General features: G+C 46.2%; 1 protein-coding gene across 1 annotated transcript in view; it reads left to right on the top strand.

The window, feature by feature from the left end:
- FBXL17 (F-box and leucine rich repeat protein 17) overlaps positions 1 to 18,361 on the top strand; it is a 112,988-nt gene that overhangs the window by 29,796 nt on the left and 64,831 nt on the right. Inside the window, exon 2 of the mRNA XM_085847985.1 lies at positions 9,762 to 9,845. Within this exon, the coding sequence (XP_085704111.1) occupies positions 9,762 to 9,845 (84 nt within the window). The remainder of the gene's footprint in view (positions 1 to 9,761; positions 9,846 to 18,361) is intronic.

Genomic DNA, 18,361 nt, shown 5'->3' with positions numbered 1-18,361 from the left:
GGAATACAGGTGCAGCAAGGAGTACATAAACAGTAAGGTATACATGTGCAACTAATCACCGCAAAATAAATCAGTACAAGCCCGGAGTCCGATATACTCTCAATTCTCACCATTCAACGAGCACCAAGTGAACCGCCGCCGTAAACGACAATGCCCCTGGGACAATCCCCCCGACCGAGCCGAACCTTAGCTTTATCTATTCCGTGCTCGAGCCGTGCAACATGTGATCGCACGTCACGACCTTCAATTCACCACAACCATGTTGTTTGTTAATTCTCAACTTTAATCGTTGATTTCTTGGTGTTTGTGAAAACGCCTTATTTCTCTCGATAAAGTTTACTAACTTGTTTTCTTCAGTTAGAATGGCGGGTGAACGTTTCCGTGTCGAGATGTTCGAGTCACCAACTCGTAAACACGCTGTTTTTTTGCTTCCCTCCCAGTGAGGTGGAACTTAACGATGTGCTTTCCGCCATTGGTAACATCGTTGGTTTACATAATATTCGTGCTGCTTGTCGCATGAATAAGAATTTGTGGTGTTTGTGTCGGAGGAACACATGGTCGCCACGGTGGTTGAGCATGGCCTGTTCATCGAACTGAACACTTTCCTCTCTGTGTTCGCTTTGCAGGCCCCAACAGGTAAAGATAACATTAATATTTCACCATTTATAAGGAACCAGGACTTGTGTAACCAGTTAAACAAGCTCGGTAAGGTTGTGTCGAGGATCTCAATGGTGCCGATGTGTAATGTTAGTGATAAATTTAAACACGTCATGTCCTTTAAAAGAGTGGTTTATATGATACTACCTGGAAATGGAAAAACACTGAATGTTGTACTCAGTGTAAAAATCGATGGGTTTGAATATAAAATGTCTGCCTCCTCAGAGGTTATGACGTGTTTTGGGTGTGGTGCTTACGGGCACGTGAAGTGTTTGTCCCAATGTGGTTACACCGCAAGAAAGTGAAGGTGCGGTGGGGAACGATTCTTCCTCACCACAAACTAATGGGGACAAGGTGAATCGGGAGCCTAGTCCCTCCTCCCCCCCCCCCACCGGCTGAGGTGTTTGACGAATTGGACTAGTCCACCCCGATCGGCGTTGGAGAGAGGGTGTGTAATCGTGACGTAATTAATCCAACCCCACCAAACGAGGAAGTGAAAGTGGTTGCTTCCTCTCCTTTACCATCCACTGTACTGGACAGTGTGGACGATATAGAGGTATCTGTTACGGATACCAGGAAAAAAAGGCCAAAAACGGACAAACGTTGATGCCTTTGATACAAAGGAGCAGAATAAGGTCCAGATCGTGTCAGGCTCGGTGGACCTCCAAGGGACGTCTCACATTGGAAACCCCTTGGTGGTACCAGAGTCGTGTGTGGATGTGGTAACTTCGCTTGCTCCACTGGCCGACTCAGAGTGGGACACGGACAACAGTGAGGTATCTCAGGATGTTTTAAGTGTTTGTCCTGTTCGTCAAACTTGTTCAGACGAGTTAACAGCTATGTCTGACAGTGATGGAGAAATAGATAAAGGGGAAAATCCCTGTGAGTTAAATGTCAACCCCTCCCTCACAGATGATGATTTAAGGGTTGTAGAGGGGAAGGACATGTGCAAGGCAAATTCGGAGGGGTCTGTAAACAGAGCAGAACTTTCTGTTGAGCCAAAAGTAAGTGTTCGACAAGTAATAGGAGAGGCCATCGATGAAGCACTTGATTGAGATGAAACCTCTTCTACCCCACATTTCAGTGCTTCAAGCTCTCAAGACGATGAAGGGGAAACGATACAACCTTAGTGTCTCAAGAAAATGTGATTAAATTCCTGCATGATACATTCAGGGAAAGATACGTAAAAATCAAACATTACTTCCCGAATTTACACGATTTCATTAAAACTGCAAGGAGTATGATTCGTGAACCTTATCAGGTTAACATGTCAGATCCTCAATTCCAAAGGTTAAGGAAATGTGTTACTCAGGCTGGTAAAGAGCTTCAAGAATAACTAACAGAATGGAGATAAAAGGAGCATCCCTGAACATCAATGGAGGCCACAGTTTTGTGCGTCGCCTCCAGATATATCAGCTGTTCCAAAATGAAAAAATTGATGTGCTGATGATACAGGAGACGCATGCAAATCAGTCTTCTGAGGATGAGTGGTGTAAAATCTTTAAAGGTTGTCTTTTTTTCTCGAGTGCGCTTGTTGAGGCCAAGGCTGGTGTGGCAATAGTGTTGCATCCTCAACTCCAGCCTTAGGAGATACTTGTAAGGAAATTTGCAAAGGTTACTTACTGCCTGTGCAATTTGTCAGTTGTAACCTAAAGATTTGCATGACAAATGTTTACTGTCCTCGTGCTAACTCTGAAAGAGGTGCCTTTCTGTACAAGTTGGCAGAGTTTGTAAGCACCATTGACTTAACCATGTTGTTGTGTCTGGGGGGGGGGGGGGGGGCTGTAACTACACCCTCAACCCACAACTTGATCGGAACACTTGTGAGCCTCATCCACCCAGTGCAAGGCCTTTGGCACAGCTCGTCAAAAAGTTTAAACTGGTGGATGTGTGGCGGGTACAAAACCATAATATCCGTCAGTATACATGGGTTTGTGCATCAAGAAATGTTTTGACGATGGCTCGCCTCGAGAGATTTTATGTTCATCCTGAAATGGTAAACATTGTTTAGAACTCTTATATAAGGCCGTCTGGTTTTTCCGATCATCACATGATTGTTATGGTGTGTGGCTTTCCTCATCATGTCTGTGGAAGTGCATATTGGACTTTTAATTTGAAACTTTTACAAACTGCACATTTTATAGAAGCTTTTAAAATGGTTTGGGAAAAATGCGAGTCACAAAAGGGTTCATATTTGAACTTAAGACAATGGTGGGACTGCACAAATTCCCAAATCAAATGTTTTTCCAACAGTACTGCTATTACAGCACATACAACGCTTTTGGTGTGATATCTGCTTTAAAAAACGATATACTTATCTGTGAGCAGAAAGCTGGATTGTCCAGCAGTTGTCGGAGAAAAGGACCCTTCTGTCTGAAATGGTGAAAGAGCGGGCGGCCGGTACATTCGTCCGACTGCGGAGCAAAAAAAATCCAACTTGACACACCAAACAAAGGGTTCTTCAATTTGGAAAAACCGGTCAAGACCTCTCAACAAATCCATGCGTTGCGCTCTTCTTGTGGTGATTTGTTGACCTCCCAGAGTGATATCAAGCATGAACTACAAGACTATTTTTCTAAACTCTTCGCAAAAAGAGCTGTGAATGAGGAGAACAGGAATGTGATGCTTGAACAGCTCCCTTCTCTGTCTGAAGACCAACAGCAATTGCTTGAGCCTGGCATTTCTCTTGGAGAACTTAATGCTGCGCTCAAGGATAGCAAGGATGGGAATGCCCCTGGACTCGACGGCCTTCCGGCTGAATTTTATAAGGCTTTCTGGGACATTCAAGGCCCTACTCTTCTTGAGGTCTTTCAGGAGAGTGTTGAACAAGGAGAATTGCCATTGAGCTGCCGTAGGGCAGTTTTGTGTCTCCTTCCGAAGAAAGGAAACCTGCATGAGGCCGCAGATTGGCGGCCTGTGTCACTCCTCAACACGGACTATAAAATATTGTCAAAAGCACTTGCAACCCGTCCAAAGGAAGTCATCTCTTTCTTGATTGGCACTGATCAATCATACTGTGTTCCAGAACGTTCCATATACGATAATATTTTTTTGGTGAGAGACTTGATCAGTCTCGGTCGAACGACATCTCCTGGTTTTGGTTTATTACTTTTAGATCAAGAAAAAGCTTTTGACAGTGTTCACCATTCTTTTTTTGTTTGATGTATTAAGGAGAACAGGGTTTGGGGAAAAATTTATTGCTTATGTTAAGTTATTGTACAAGCATGCATCTTGTCTGCTGAAGGTTAATAAATAGTCTTTGTTACCCTTTCTCCTTTCAGCGAGGCATCCATCCGTCAGGGCTGTGCGCTCTCAGGCATGCTCTACAATCTATCCGTTGAACCTTTATTAGTTTTACTTCGGAACTCAGTGTTAGGAGTCTCTCTTTCACAAAACTCCAAAGTCGTTGTTTCAGCTTATGCTGATGATATTTGTGCTGCTATTGTAAATCAAAAAGATGTTTCTGAGGTCTCTCGTTGCCTTACCCAGTTTGAGCTTGCTTCTACTGCAAGGGTAAATTGGAAAAAAGTGTAGCTTTCTGGGTGGGCCCCAGATCGCCTTCCTCGTCCCTGCCTGTTTTACCAGGAGGAATGCAGTGGAGTCGTGAGGGGCTTAAATATTTAGGCTTATTTCTAGGAATTGAAGCGTATGAACAAAAAAATTGGGAGAATTTCCTGGAAAAAATTAAATTGAAACTTGCAAGGTAGGGAGAAGATTGTACCAACTTCTCTCGCTTAAGACACAGGTGTCAATCATAAATAACCTGGTGGTTCCATTTATTTGGCATAAAGTCATCCCACTTGAACCTCCGAGATACTTGGTCACGGGCATTCAGAGGGTCCTGACTGATTTTTTCTGGGGTGGCCACCATTGGCTGGGCCCAGACGTGGCCTGCAGACCCCAAAATGTGGGTGGTCAAAATCTGATGCATATCCCAAGTCTGTAATGGCATTCCGAATTTCCACGATTAAGCTCCAACTGTACAGTGAGTGTGTTCCTTGGCGACCTCTCACAAATGCCTGGTTGCAGAAAGTGGAAGGTCTGAAATATGACCGTGAACTTTTCTTCATCGACCTGCAACACGTTGACATGTCTCAGCTCCCCAGTTTTCATCAGAGCCTTTTGAATGCTTGGCAAGTCCTCGGAGTGCAACGTTTAGAGGTATCATACGATGCCCAAAAGTTTGTACATGAACCATTAGTTCGGAATCCATTATTCTCTGGAATTTCAACCTCCAGGTCGTTTCTGCATTGTTTCACCAGTGTTGGAATAAACAGAGTGTGAGACCTGTTGCATCCATCCTTGAATGCCTAGCTAACTTGAAGCTCACTTTTATTAAAAACTGGTGTTCGTTCTGCTCGTATTGTGGAAAATGTCTTGAAAGCAGTAATTAAAACCTTTCATAGACTAAACATCAGGTGGACTGGGGTGGATGAAGTGGTAGACTCACGTCTCTATTTCCCTGAACTTCAAATTGCCTCAAAAAAACAAGAGGGTGTGTTCTCCTCAAACTTAGAGGAAATTGGTGTGTTTCACGTCATGGGGAAAACGGCTTTCTACAACATATGTCTGGAAGCATGTATACCTGGTTTTACAAAACTGTTGAAAAATCGGTGAAATGAGACCTTACCTGCTGGAACTTTTTTAACTCCAGTGTGAAACAAAATGTATGGTTCTCCAACTCTTGGGCGAACTGGAGACCTGAATTGGAGACTCGCACATCAAGCCCTTGTCACACAGACATTACTCCATAAGTTTAATTCTTCCGTTCTAATTTCTTGTCCTTTTTGTGATTTGATTGAAAATGTTGCCCACGTTTTCATTGAATGTAAGGGATTGGTACCCCTCTTTCTCTTCCTTCAACAGCTTTTCTATAGATTAAATTTTGTTTTTTCCTTTCCAGTCTTTATTTATGGAATCGGGGGGGGGGGGGAATTATAAACGTAAACCAGTCGTCTCGTTTTGTCTTTTCTGTTGGGCATTGTTAAACTGGCAATTTATAAAACCAGGAAAGCAAAACTGAAGGGGAAAAATGCAAATGTGCTTTTGTGCTTTAAAGGTATGGTTTTGGCACGAGTAAAAATGGAGCAGGCTTTTCTTTTGAGCCTGGATATTGTGGGTGATCAGTGGTACACTGATGAGGTTTTGAGTTTCTTTTCGTGATGGTTCTGTTTGTAAAAGTGTAAAGCACTTGCACTTACTTTTTGTTGCATATATGTATTATTCTGTGGTGGTTTTTGACATGAACAGACACCCTTGTTTGTATTGCTTTTGTTGAATTTATTTTTGCTGTAAAATTTTGGATTTTTTTTTTTTTTTTTTTTTTGTATACCTTGGTCGAGGCTCGTATGAGAGCAAACACATAACTCACAGCAAGGAGGCATGAGACAAGAGGGGCGGGAGTGGAAGGGACAAAACAGTGGGGAACAGACACATTAGGTGAACTGTGGAAGGGAGAGGGATGGGGATGGGATGGGGATGGGACGGGGAACATGGCGAAGAGAAGATGGACATTACAGGGACTTTCAGGAAGGAAAGCAGGAGAAATGAAGGAAGTGGGCTTGGGTGGATTATCGGGGTAGAAAAGATCGAGGATTTGGATGGGGGAAGATAAGAGGTGGTGGTGAACAGCTGTTTTGAAAGCCTGGAGGGAAGAATGGGAAAGAATAGAGTGAGGAAGTTTATTCCAAAGGCGGGAAAAAGAGGAATGAAAGAGTGAAGATGAGCAGTGATTCGTGATTTTGGTAGTTTTACCAGAAGGGGGTTGTTGGCGGACCTTGAGCGCCCTGTGGAAATGTGGTGGGGACAAATCGCAGAGAGAGCAGGGGGGGCAAGGCTGGAGAGGAGTCGGTAGAAGACAGAAAGACCACCGACCAACCTGCGGTGATTGAGTGAGAGGCCCAAAGACTCAGCTTCATTGCGGGAGATGCCGATGATCTTAAATGCCCTGGTTTCGACAGCGTGAAGCCGAGAAAGGTGGGAGGCAGGAGCACCAGCCCAGAGGGGAGAGCAGTACTCCATCAGGCTACGGACAAAAGCTTTGTAAATGGTCAGGAGCTCAAGAGGGCCGAGGAAGGACTTGGCACGACGGAGGATTCCCAGTCGGCGACTGGCTTTTGAGGCGAGGTTGGAAATGTGACTTTCCCAGGAAAGGTCATGGCAGATAGTGAGACCTAGAAGCTTGAAAGAAAAGACTTCTTCCAGAGGATTGTTGAGAAAGTGGATGGGGGGGTTTTGTAAACGGTCCTTTCGAAGAGACATAGTGAGAGTGTGAGATTTGTCTGGATTGAAAGACATGTTCCACATGTTGGACCAGTTTGTGATTTTATCCAGATCTGCAGTGAGCGAAGAAACTGCTGCTTGCCGGTCTGAGGGATGACAGATGGCACGGCAGAGGGTGGAGTCGTCGGCAAAGAGAAATAGAGGATTTTCCAGAGAGTCCGAGAGATCATTGATAAAAACCAGAAAAAGAACAGGGCCCAGAACGCTACCTTGAGGAACTCCAGCCTGCACAGGAAGAGGGGATGAAAGAACTCCATTTAGGGCCACACGTTGACTGCGACAGGAGAGGAAGTCTGCGAGCCATGAGTGGAGATGGCCTTGAATACCATGGGAAGAGAGTTTGGTGAGTAGGGCAGGGTGCCAGACTGTGTCAAAAGCACGTGATATGTCCAGGGATACGGCTCGGATTTCCTGTCTGGCATTGAGGACCTCCATCCATTGATGGGAGAGCAGAAGCAGCATATCCAGGGTAGAGTGACCTGGTCTGAAACCAAATTGATGATTGGAAATCAAGCCATTGGAGAAGAGGAAGGATTTCATATCTGAAGCGATGATGGATTCCATAACCTTGCTGATGATTGGGAGAAGGCTGATTGGTCTGTAGTTATAGGGATCTGTTTTTGCACCTTTTTTATGCAGGGCAGTGATGTTAGCAGATTTCCAAGCAGATGGCAGATGACCTTGGGCAAATGAGAGGGTGAATAGAACAGAGAGAGGGTGAGCAAGAGCAGAAGAGCAGGCTTTGAGGACACGTGGGCTGATGCCGTCTGGACCGGTTGCAGAATCTGACTCGAGGTTTGAAAGCAAGCTCTCCGCCTTGTCAGGAGAAAAGCATACAGAGTCCAGGGACAGTTGGGTGCGACTGGGTAAAGTGGGTAGAGATAGTGATGGGTTTGGGACACAAGATTTAGCTGCAAACACCGAGTTTAGACATTCAGCTTTATCACGTGTGGAATCAGCAGTGCGGCCATTTGAGGTAAGGGAGGGGATGGAGGGGGAACATACACCAGAAACAGATTTGATTAAACGCCACCAGGATTTTGAGGAGGGAGAGAGGTTTGAGAGTTCAGACTTGAGATGAGAAAGATGTTGTTTTCTGGCTCTCCTGAGGGTAGATACACACTTGTTCCGAGCTTTGTGGAAAGAACTGAGATTGCCCTCAGTTGGGTTTGCTTTCCATGAGACAAAGGCAAGTTGTTTCAGGACAACTGCCTCGCCACAAGCTTCAGTAAACCAAGGGCGGGAGGAAGGGTAGGACAACTGAACACGAGAGGGGATAAATCTGTGCATGAGGGAGAGCAAGTTTCTTTGAAAGAATTCCCAGGATTAGTTGATGTTTGAGAAAGTAGTAATAGGAGACCAGTCTGTAAGTTTGATGGCTGCTTGGAGACCCTGCCAGTCGGCTTGAGTGAAATGCCAGACTCGACGGCGGTGTTATGGAGTGTGTTTTTTCTGGTGTGTTTTGATACTTTTATAATAAAAGCATACAAAAGTCTCTCTCTCTCTCTCTCTCCCCCTCTCTCTCTATCTGTGTCTGTCTCTCTCTCTGTCTCTGTGTCTCCGTCTCTGTCTCTATCTCTCACTCTCCGTCTCCCCCCTCCTCCCCGTCTCCCTCCCCCTCCCCGTCTCCCTCCCCTCCTCCCCGTCTCCCTCCCCCTCCTCCCCTCCCCCTCTCCGTCTCCCTCCTCCCCTCCTCCCGTCTCCCTCCCCCTCCTCCCGTCTCCCTCCCCCTCCTCCCCTCACCCTCTCCCTCCTCCCCTCACCCTCTCCCTCCTCCCCTCACCCTCTCCGTCTCCCTCCCCTCCTCCCGTCTCCCTCCCCTCCTCCCGTCTCCCTCCCCCTCCTCCCGTCTCCCTCCCCCTCCTCCCCTCACCCTCTCCGTCTCCCTCCCCTCACCCTCTCCGTCTCCCTCCCCTCACCCTCTCCGTCTCCCTCCCCTCACCCTCTCCGTCTCCCTCCCCTCACCCTCTCAGTCTCCCTCCCCTCACCCTCTCCGTCTACCTCCCCTCACCCTCTCCGTCTTCCTCCTTTGTGTCCTCTGGGTCTTTTTGGGTACTCTGGTTGTTTTGGATCTTTTGAGTCGTCTGGGTCTTTTGGGTCTTCTGGATCTTTTGGGTCCTCAGAGTCTTTGGGATATTTTGGGTCCTCGGGGTCCTTTCGGTCTTTTGTGCCATCGGCGCCCTTTGGGTGTTCCATCGATGAGCTTGACGTGGGGCTCCCCCTTCTGGCTCACTATTTATTTACATTTTCCATGTAAAGTACAGTATATATAATTTTTACCCTGTTCCCCTTACTCCGTCGCCACTGCTCACACAATACATTTTTTGGGGGAAGTTTTCACAAGAGGATCGAGTATCGTGAAAACGACGCGGCCTGGACAGTGTTTGTTGGAGTACCACGACCACGATTCCATTGTTCACACGGAGATCACCACGTTGTTCAGCAGTGCCGAGCACTCTGTTCCGTTGGAGTACCGGCTTGATGGCTTTGAATTAAGCAAGCCGCTTGTTAACGGAACACACATCCCACATATTATTGGTGAGATCAGTGGGCTCAATCGAGGAACAATCTTTTGAGGAGATTTCACGGTTTGAGGTCTCGTCTAAAGATGTCTCGCAGACATTACTGACGGTAAGGCTGGTTTCCCACCGCTCAATACAGAAGCAAACTATTCAAGTGAAATTGATAAACGAATCGTTTCGTGGCCGATATGTTGTGTTGTTCGACATGAGGAGTAAAAAAAAAAACCCAATTCTAACAGGACATTTTCTTGTGGTTGAAAGGTTTGTGTGGAACGTCTGTTTCCGGTTGCTAAGCTTGATCGCCAAGGTTTTCATCATTTTGGGCCTGTGTTCGCCCGTGTTCGCTTGTTTTGCTTTGGGACCTGATCAACGCTTCGTGTGAAGGTATTCACGCCGGGATGCTTTGGAGCTGCCCTTGACGGGCTGTGATCCCGTGTGAGGACCATTCTTATTTTGTCTGTTCACGTCGGAATCGTTTTCCGTTTTCTCGATACTCTTCGTTATGGCAGTGAAATGTTATTTTCCACCATATTGTAGTTTTACAAATCATTTGAAATACTCCACGCTTGCATGAAGCCGAACGCTGCAGCCTGCTTGTGTATGTCCTTCGACTGGACGGAGTGTTTAACACAAACTCGGCTCTTCATGTCGTTTCAGCACACCTTCCCACCCGACCCCCTCCCACCCTACCCTTTCCCACCCTACCCCTTCCCACCCTACCATTCTCACGCTACCCCTTCCCCACGCTACCGCTTCCCACGCTACCGCTTCCCACGCGACCCCTTCCCACGCGACCCCTTCCCACGCGACCCCTTCCCACGCGACCCCTTCCCACGCGACCCCTTCCCACGCGACCCCTTCCCCACGCTTCCCCTTCCCCACGCTTCCCCTTCCCCACGCTTCCCCTTCCCCACGCTACCCCTTCCCACGCTACCCCTTCCCACGCGACCCCTTCCCACGCGACCCCTTCCCACGCGACCCCTTCCCACGCGATCCCTTCCCACGCGACCCCTTCCCACGCGACCCCTTCCCACGCGACCCCTTCCCACGCGACCCCTTCCCACGCGACCCCTTCCACACCCTACCCCTTCCACACCCTACCCCTTCCACACCCTACCCCTTCCACACCCTACCCCTTCCCACGCTACCCCTTCCCACGCTACCCCTTCCCACGCTACCCCTTCCCACGCTACCCCTTCCCACGCTACCCCTTCCCACCGTACCCCTTCCCACCGTACCCCTTCCCACCGTACCCCTTCCCACCGTACCCCTTCCCACCGTACCCCTTCCCACCGTACCCCTTCCCACCGTACCCCTTCCCACCGTACCCCTTCCCACCGTACCCCTTCCCACCGTACCCCTTCCCACCCTCTATCTACTTACTCTACCCCCATCACTTACTCACCCTTATCTACTCCCTCCTTAATCTGCTTTCTTCTTCCAGCTCCATGACGTCTCAACCCCACCCCCCCCACCCCCAACTCGATCTCGTCTCTCACCCCCAAATTCTCTTTCCTGCTCTCAACATGTCACCATCCATCTTTTAGCATTTCTTTCGTGTTCTTGAATCCATGCAGAAAATATCGAAACATTGAAAATGTCATGGCGCCCAGATAAGGATTGAAGAATATCATGACCACAAATAACTTTAAAAGAAGCTCAAAGTACTTGTCAGCACAACTGTCAGAAAGAGGTGTGTCTTTGCACAACGAAACAGGTGGAGAACATCCTGATCACCTTGTCCAAAGAGTTTGGGTCGTCAGGGTCTTTTGGGATATTTTGGGTCCTCCGGTTCTTTTGGGTCCTCGCGGTCTTTTAGATCTTTTGGGTCATCAGAGTGTTTTGGGTGTTCCATAGATAAGCTTGACATGGGGCTCTCCCTTCTGACTCACCATTAATTAATTAATTAATTACCCTGTTCGTCGTACTCTGCAGCCACCACTCACACAATACATACCTCCCAACATGAAAATAATTTCAGCTCGCACTGCAAAGACTCCTGACGATGTGTGCCCACGGAAGGCCGAACGTTTGTAGATGGTTCGTTCCAAACAAACCTTGGTGCTTCTTAACACAAATGGGAAGGTCGTGTATCGGGCGTGCCGATGCACAGGATAAGTTAAACGTGATGATATTTACTGTTGATCATGTTTGAGAGGCCAGGAGAAGGGGAGTGGGGGGGGGGGGGTCTGGGAGTTGGACTTGTATTGGTTGTAAGTGCCATTATAATTGTATAGAGTATTTTTCTGGTGAAACGAGGTGTGTGATATAACCATGGCCATTACGTCAATGTACGAACACTCGAATGGTAAATGTTACGAACCCGACTCATCTCATCCACGGGTATTTCCGTAAGTCTGATTTGCATTCATGAACAGAACAGGACCAATGTTTACCTGCCCTGCTCCCTGTAAGAAATGATTTCATTGTTTATCTACGATGTATTTTATAAATAATATTAATTGATTCCACCTTCAAAGAAATACCTCCATGACTCAACACCATCTACACACACACACACACACACACACACACACACACACACACACACACACACACACACACACACACACACACACACACACACACACACACACACACACACACACACACACACACACACACACACACACACACACACACACACACACACTTCACCAATCATATTAATTAAATAATTTACCTCACTGAAATTATAATTATTTCATTATTATCTATCTATAATTCCAGTAGTGTGTGTGTGTGTGTGTGTGTGTGTGTGTGTGTGTGTGTGTGTGTGTGTGTGTGTGTGTGTGTGTGTGTGTGTGTGTGTGTGTGTGACCGCTGTTTCTCGACAACCTCTGGTCCGATCTAATTGAAACTTGCCAGATATATTGCTGGGGACCTGAGGATGTGCCTTTTCAAGGTTTGATATTAATTGGACAAGTGCTTCGCAAGTTATGGCCATTTATTTACCAAACCAATGGCAAGACACGTTGTTGCGTGGGCGTGGCCGATGGTGAAGGGAAGCTCAGCCACGTTCCCCATTACAGGTTACAACGTACGGGCTTCCGGAGAGCGATGACTTCGTGTATTCTAATAATTTCTCGATTTCTTATGCGCATTTATAGATAAACACAATGGCCCAAGTTATCGTTTTCCTATTAGACGGTGTATAAATTTCGGTAAGATCAGAGTGCTGGTATGCTCCGAACCAGGAAGTAAATTATTTTTTGCACGTTTTTTTTTTTTCTCCTCTTTCCTCTTCTCTTTGTGTTTTTCCTTGCGATGACATTGGGAAAAGGCAAAATACGTTGGCGCTAATTGAATAATTGGCCATTAAGAATAAATTGCGAATAATCGTAACTGCCATATGCGAACTTCCGGACAGTGAGGACTTCACTTCGGGAGAGTGACGATTACTGTATTCTTTCTCGATTTCTGTACTTTCTAGATTGCTTTCTTGATTTTCTTAAACCCAATACCCCAATCCAGTCAGTGACGATTACTGTATTCTTTCTCGATTTTTGTCTTGATTTATCGACTTACTGTATTCTTTCTTTCTCGATTTCTGTACTTTCGATTTTATTAAACACAATGCCCCAATCCAATCGTCGTTTACGAGAGCGAAGGAACGGCCTGTGTGGTTGTTGTTTCTGGTACGCGGTTTGAAAGTTGTTTTTTTTTGCATGTACGGCCACGCACATATGGGCACGTGAGAGCGAAGGAACGGCCTGTGTGGTTGTTTCTGGCATGCGGTTTGAAAGTTTTTTTTTGTTTTGTTTGCACCTACGGGCACACACCTACGGGCACGCACCTACGGGCATGCACTAGTTATATCAAATGCAATGGGAACTTGTTCACATAAAAACCAAACCAATCTTCAATAAAAGGTGATGATGGAGTCCAAAGACCTTCTCACAAGATCTGATCAAACAATCAGCCAAATATCCGGTTTAACATGATGGGAAAAAACCTTGTCAGCTCGTTCCACAAAATCATCCTCAGTAGCTGAGATGAAAAGACATTGTAACCCATTTTAATTGGTTCATTGCTACCTGGTAAGGTGTATGAGATGACAGGGAAACTGAAATCATCAACTTTATGATATACACTTGTACGAAAACCATTCTGTCCAACTCTAACCAACACATCCAGATTTTCAGCAACTGTACAATGATTACCACTCCTGTTTGTAATCAGGCTATCTGGATACATCTTGTGAAGCTGTCCATCAAAAACAATTACAGTTAAACACACAAATATCATCGATATAACAACACGTATGAGATAATATTTTAGCTAATCCGAATTTTTTTCTCCTTCATCAGTTTCTGTCCAAATTAAAATTCACAGAAACTCGCACAAGGCCTCATTTAGCACCACATGAGTACATGATAAATGTTGCTTCTGGGACGCCCATTCAAATGAATGGAGAAAAGGGAAAAACTATCTGACCCAAGCCCCAAAAACTCAAAATGGGAGACTCACTTCCTCCCCACCTATCCCCGTCCCTCCCATACAAGCAAATGAAAAATTGAGACTTACTGATTAAAGCACTTCTTCCCCCCAACATAATCACAGTCCTTTCATATTTTTTATTATACTCAAAGAGCGAACCAACGAATATTTGTCCATGTTCTACTTTAGGGAATAACTTAATTTTCTTATAACATGGAACACGTGGAACATGTCTTTCAATCCGGACAAATCTCACACTCTCACTATGTATCTCCGAAAGGACCGTTTAGAACCACCCCCCCCCCTCCGTCCACTTTCTCAACAATCCACTGGAAGAAGTCCTTTCTTTCAAGCTTCTGGGTCTCACTATCTGCCATGACCTTTCCTGGGAAAGCCGCATTTCAAACCTCACCTCCAAAGCCAGTCGCCGACTGGGAATCCTCCGTCGTGCAAAGTCCTTCCTCGGCCCACCTGAGCTCCTGACGACTTACAAAGCTTTTGTCCGCAGCCTGATGGAGTACTGCTCTCCCCTCTGGGCTGGTGCTCCTGCCTCCCACCTTTCTCGGCTTCACGCTGTGGAAACCAAGGCATTTCGGATCATTGGCATCTCCCGCAATGAGGCTGAGTCTTTGGGCCTCTCACTCTCTCTCACCGCAGGCTGGTCGGTGGTCTTTGTCTTCTACCGTCTCCTCTCCAGCCTCGCCCCCCCCCCCCGCTCTCTCTGCGATTTGTCCCCACCACATTTCCGCAGGGCGCTCAAGGTCTGCCACCAACCCCCTTCTGGCAAAACTACCAAAATCACGAATCGCTGCTCAACTTCACTCTTTCATTCCTCTTTTTTTCCCACATTTGGAATAAACTTCCTCACTCTGTTCAATCCCATTCTTCCCTCCAGGCCTTCAAAACAGCTGTTCACCACCACCTCTTATCCCCCATCCAAATCCTCGATCTTTTCTACCCCCGATAATCCACCCAAGCCCACCTCCTTAAAATTCCCTGCTTTCCTTCCTGAAAGTCCATGTAATGTCCATCTTGTTAATGTCCCCATGTTCCCTGCCCCATCCCTCTCCCTTCCACAGATCTCCGAATGTCTCTGTTCCTCACTGTTTTGTCCTTCCCACTCCCGCCCCTATTGTCTCATGCCCCCCTTGCTGTGCGTTGTGTGTTAGCTCTCACACGAGCCTCGACAAGGTATACAAAAAAACAACTCATTTCCATCGAGTATATTCTCAAAGAATAACTTGGAATTTGGTTCTTGGTTTAAGTATCTTTGTTGAGCAGAGATAAAATGATAAACTTCTCTTAATGCTCTTGTCTGACCACCTCATGAGCCGTATATTGTTGCGAATCTGGAAGCCGTGAGCAATCAACATACAGGTCCTATAGAACAGTTATATCGGTAAGTATGTCTTTAGTTAGGGTCCCCGTCCCGTGTCTAATGGGTAATTAAATGTACATGCGCTGCGCAGTTACTTTGATAGTCAGGGTTTTCTTTTATTTTTAAATCCTCAATCATACAACAATGCCAGCATCACCCTCACCTTCACCTCATTTCCTCACAACGACGCAATTGTCTGCGTGTGTGTCAGCACGTACGTGGGCGGAGTTCAAGGAGGAGCCTCGCGGCGGCCCTTGACCAATCAGCGTGCTACGGGTGGGATGGCTGCCGCTCAGCCAATCAGACCCCACGATGGTGAGAAAGGCGGTCCGCGTGACGTCACCACGCCCCCGGGCCAATCGACGGACTCGCCGCTCGTTTTGGCCAGTGTCAAGGCGACGAGCAATTTTGCGTGCCAAAACCATCCAGTGAGGGAGGGCGGAGGTGCCCCCCTTCCCCCGAGACAGGGTGAATAAGGGTGCGGCGCGATCGGACCACAAGGAGAGCTTGAAGATCCTCCTCGTCAAGAACCGCAAGGGTTGTGCGCTGTGTCTCTGTCGGTGAACAAAATAGCTTGAAGATCCTTCCTCCACAAGAACCGCAAGGGTTGCGCGCTGTGTCTCTGTCGGTGAGCAGGAGAGCTTGAAGATCCTCCTCGTCAAGAACCGCAAGGGTTGCGTGCCGTGTCTCTGTCGGTGAACCAAATAGCTTGAAGATATTTCCCCCACAAGAACCGCAAGGGTTGCGCGCAGTGTCTCTGTCGGTGAACAAGGAGAGAGAAACTGGTGACACGAGTGGTTGTCGCGTTCGCCTCACACGCGAAAGGTCTGAGTCCCGCCACCCCGCCAGCTCGAAGACCACACGAGGTGGACAGGTCCGAGGCAGGCTCTGGTCTTCAGCTCGCCTTTCCCTCAGATCTGGAGGCCTCAATAAAGACTGTGGCCACTGGTTCGTGTGTGTGTGTGTGTGTGTGTGTGTGTGTGTGTGTGTGTGTGTGTGTGTGTGTGTGTGTGTGTGTGTGTGTGTGTGTGTGTGTGTGTGTGTGTGTCGCTAGTCTATTAAGTAAAACTGCATAAGTGCTTGTACATAAATTGCTATTCCTTCTATATTCGGTTAACTCTGCCTTCTTGCGTGCTCCCCTGCCTCATTATAAATAAATACATTTGTTAAATGTATCAGTTCGTTTCTGTGTTTCCTCCATTGACTTAGGGTGATGCGTGTTAGTGAATTATAAAGGCTGTTGCCGTGGTAAATGTACGATTGGACCGACGGAACTTCGGCAACCGTCCGCTCGTGGTGCGCACGCGTCGGGCACGCTAACGGCTCGACTCGTACGAGGGCCGTCGAGGGTGTGAATACTCGGTAACTCGCCACGTGGAGCTTTATGTATTTTGAAGATTGGCAAATAACCCTGTACCACGTGGTGTAATTATTGACGATTCACGGTCCGGTAAGGGACCGGTAATTGTCAGAGTTTTCCGAAAGGTATGATCTAAATACCGGGTGCTCGGTAGAGTCGACTCTGCAGCTCCATCTCGCGGTCGTGCTCGTTTCAAGACTTTAGGTGGGGAATGACCTCAAGATTATGCATAAAAAATATTGTCATCCTAGCTCTCAAAGTTTGGGCGGTCGTATGATTTTTTACGTCAAAATTCGCAATTTTCTAAGTTTTTGACCTTGGGACGAAAATGAAGAATCGGACAATGACAAGTTTTCGATAATTCATTTTGCTATTCAAATACCAAAGAACCCATTCCATTCGGTCAATTCCCTCGGAGAAGATCGATTGTTAATCTGACTACCCCCTAAAAATGGCTTTTTTGGGCGTCGCTCCGCCCACAATGGGCGTAGCATGCCCTCATCCAGGAAAACACAACTAGACATTGATATCGAACACATAACCAAGTTTCATCAAGATCGGATCAAAGTCCACGGAGTTATGCTCTGGACAGACAGACACACAGACAAGCCGGTAGACGGACATGGGTAGTCGAATTTAGTCGTTTTTAGCAGTTACTAGCCAACAAAAGCATCCATAGCAAGGGTTCTTTCTCACACATAACTAGGACATACCATGAACCTACCATACCAGTTTCATGTATGTCTGACTCGTAGTCTCTGAGATATAACGAACTTCGTTTTTTAATTTTTTCCGACCAGGGTTCATTCAAAGTCTATCTTCTCCGACAGTTTTCATGGGAGCGGGCTGAATTTTTTTTGTCAAGGAGGCTGAATATGTTTCCCACAAACGATCATAGTTTGATTTTTGAATTTCGATATTTTAATTTTTTTTTAATTTTTTTTGAAAATTTCAAAGGCCCGTTGCTCGGAAACCGAGGGGTCCATATCATCGGTTCTCAAATGTGCACAACTAGGTCATGGTATGAACCTACCACCAGAGTTTCATCAAAATCGGCCTACGATTAACGGAGTACTGGCCTGGACAGACAGACAATTTCAGAGGTCTATGTTTTCTCAACGGTTCTTATATGCTTTTTGCATGCTGAATTTAGAAATGTGTCTCATTTCGCTCAATCAGGTCAAGTTTTTATGCTATCTCAATTTTAAGGAAAAAAAAAAATCAAAATTTTGTTTTTTTAATGAGCATTTTTTTATTCAAAATCAGACTTACATTGACAGAAAATGTACAAACTATATATAAAATGACGCACAAGTACCGTTAATGTGAAATTCAACATTAAAAAGACGAAGGAAAACAGCAACTGCTGGAGCGACTGAAGTTGGGTGTTGCCAGAAACAACGATTTATCTATTTTTCTGAAATTGAAATGAAAGTAATTGAGAAGGCACTTTCTTCCACATTAAGTGTACTTGTGTGTCATTATGTATAGTTTGTACATTTTCTGTCAATGTAAGTCTGATTTTGAATAAAAAAAAAATGCTAATTAAGATAAAAATTTTGATTTTTTTTTTTCCCTTAATATGGAGATAGCTTGATCTGATTGACCATGACCTGACCTGATAAAAACTTGACCTGATTGAGCGAAATTAGATACATTTCTGAATTCAGCATGCAAAAAACATATAAGGACCGTTGAGTAAACCAAGACCTCTGAAAAAAA

This window comes from Eptatretus burgeri, chromosome 11 (assembly GCF_056783735.1).
Source record: "Eptatretus burgeri isolate ZD-2024b chromosome 11, Ebu_testis_v1, whole genome shotgun sequence".
In the NCBI taxonomy this organism is placed as follows: domain Eukaryota; kingdom Metazoa; phylum Chordata; class Myxini; order Myxiniformes; family Myxinidae; genus Eptatretus; species Eptatretus burgeri.
The sequence above is the reverse complement of the archived record's forward strand: the minus strand, read 5'-3'. Positions and strand labels throughout refer to the sequence as shown.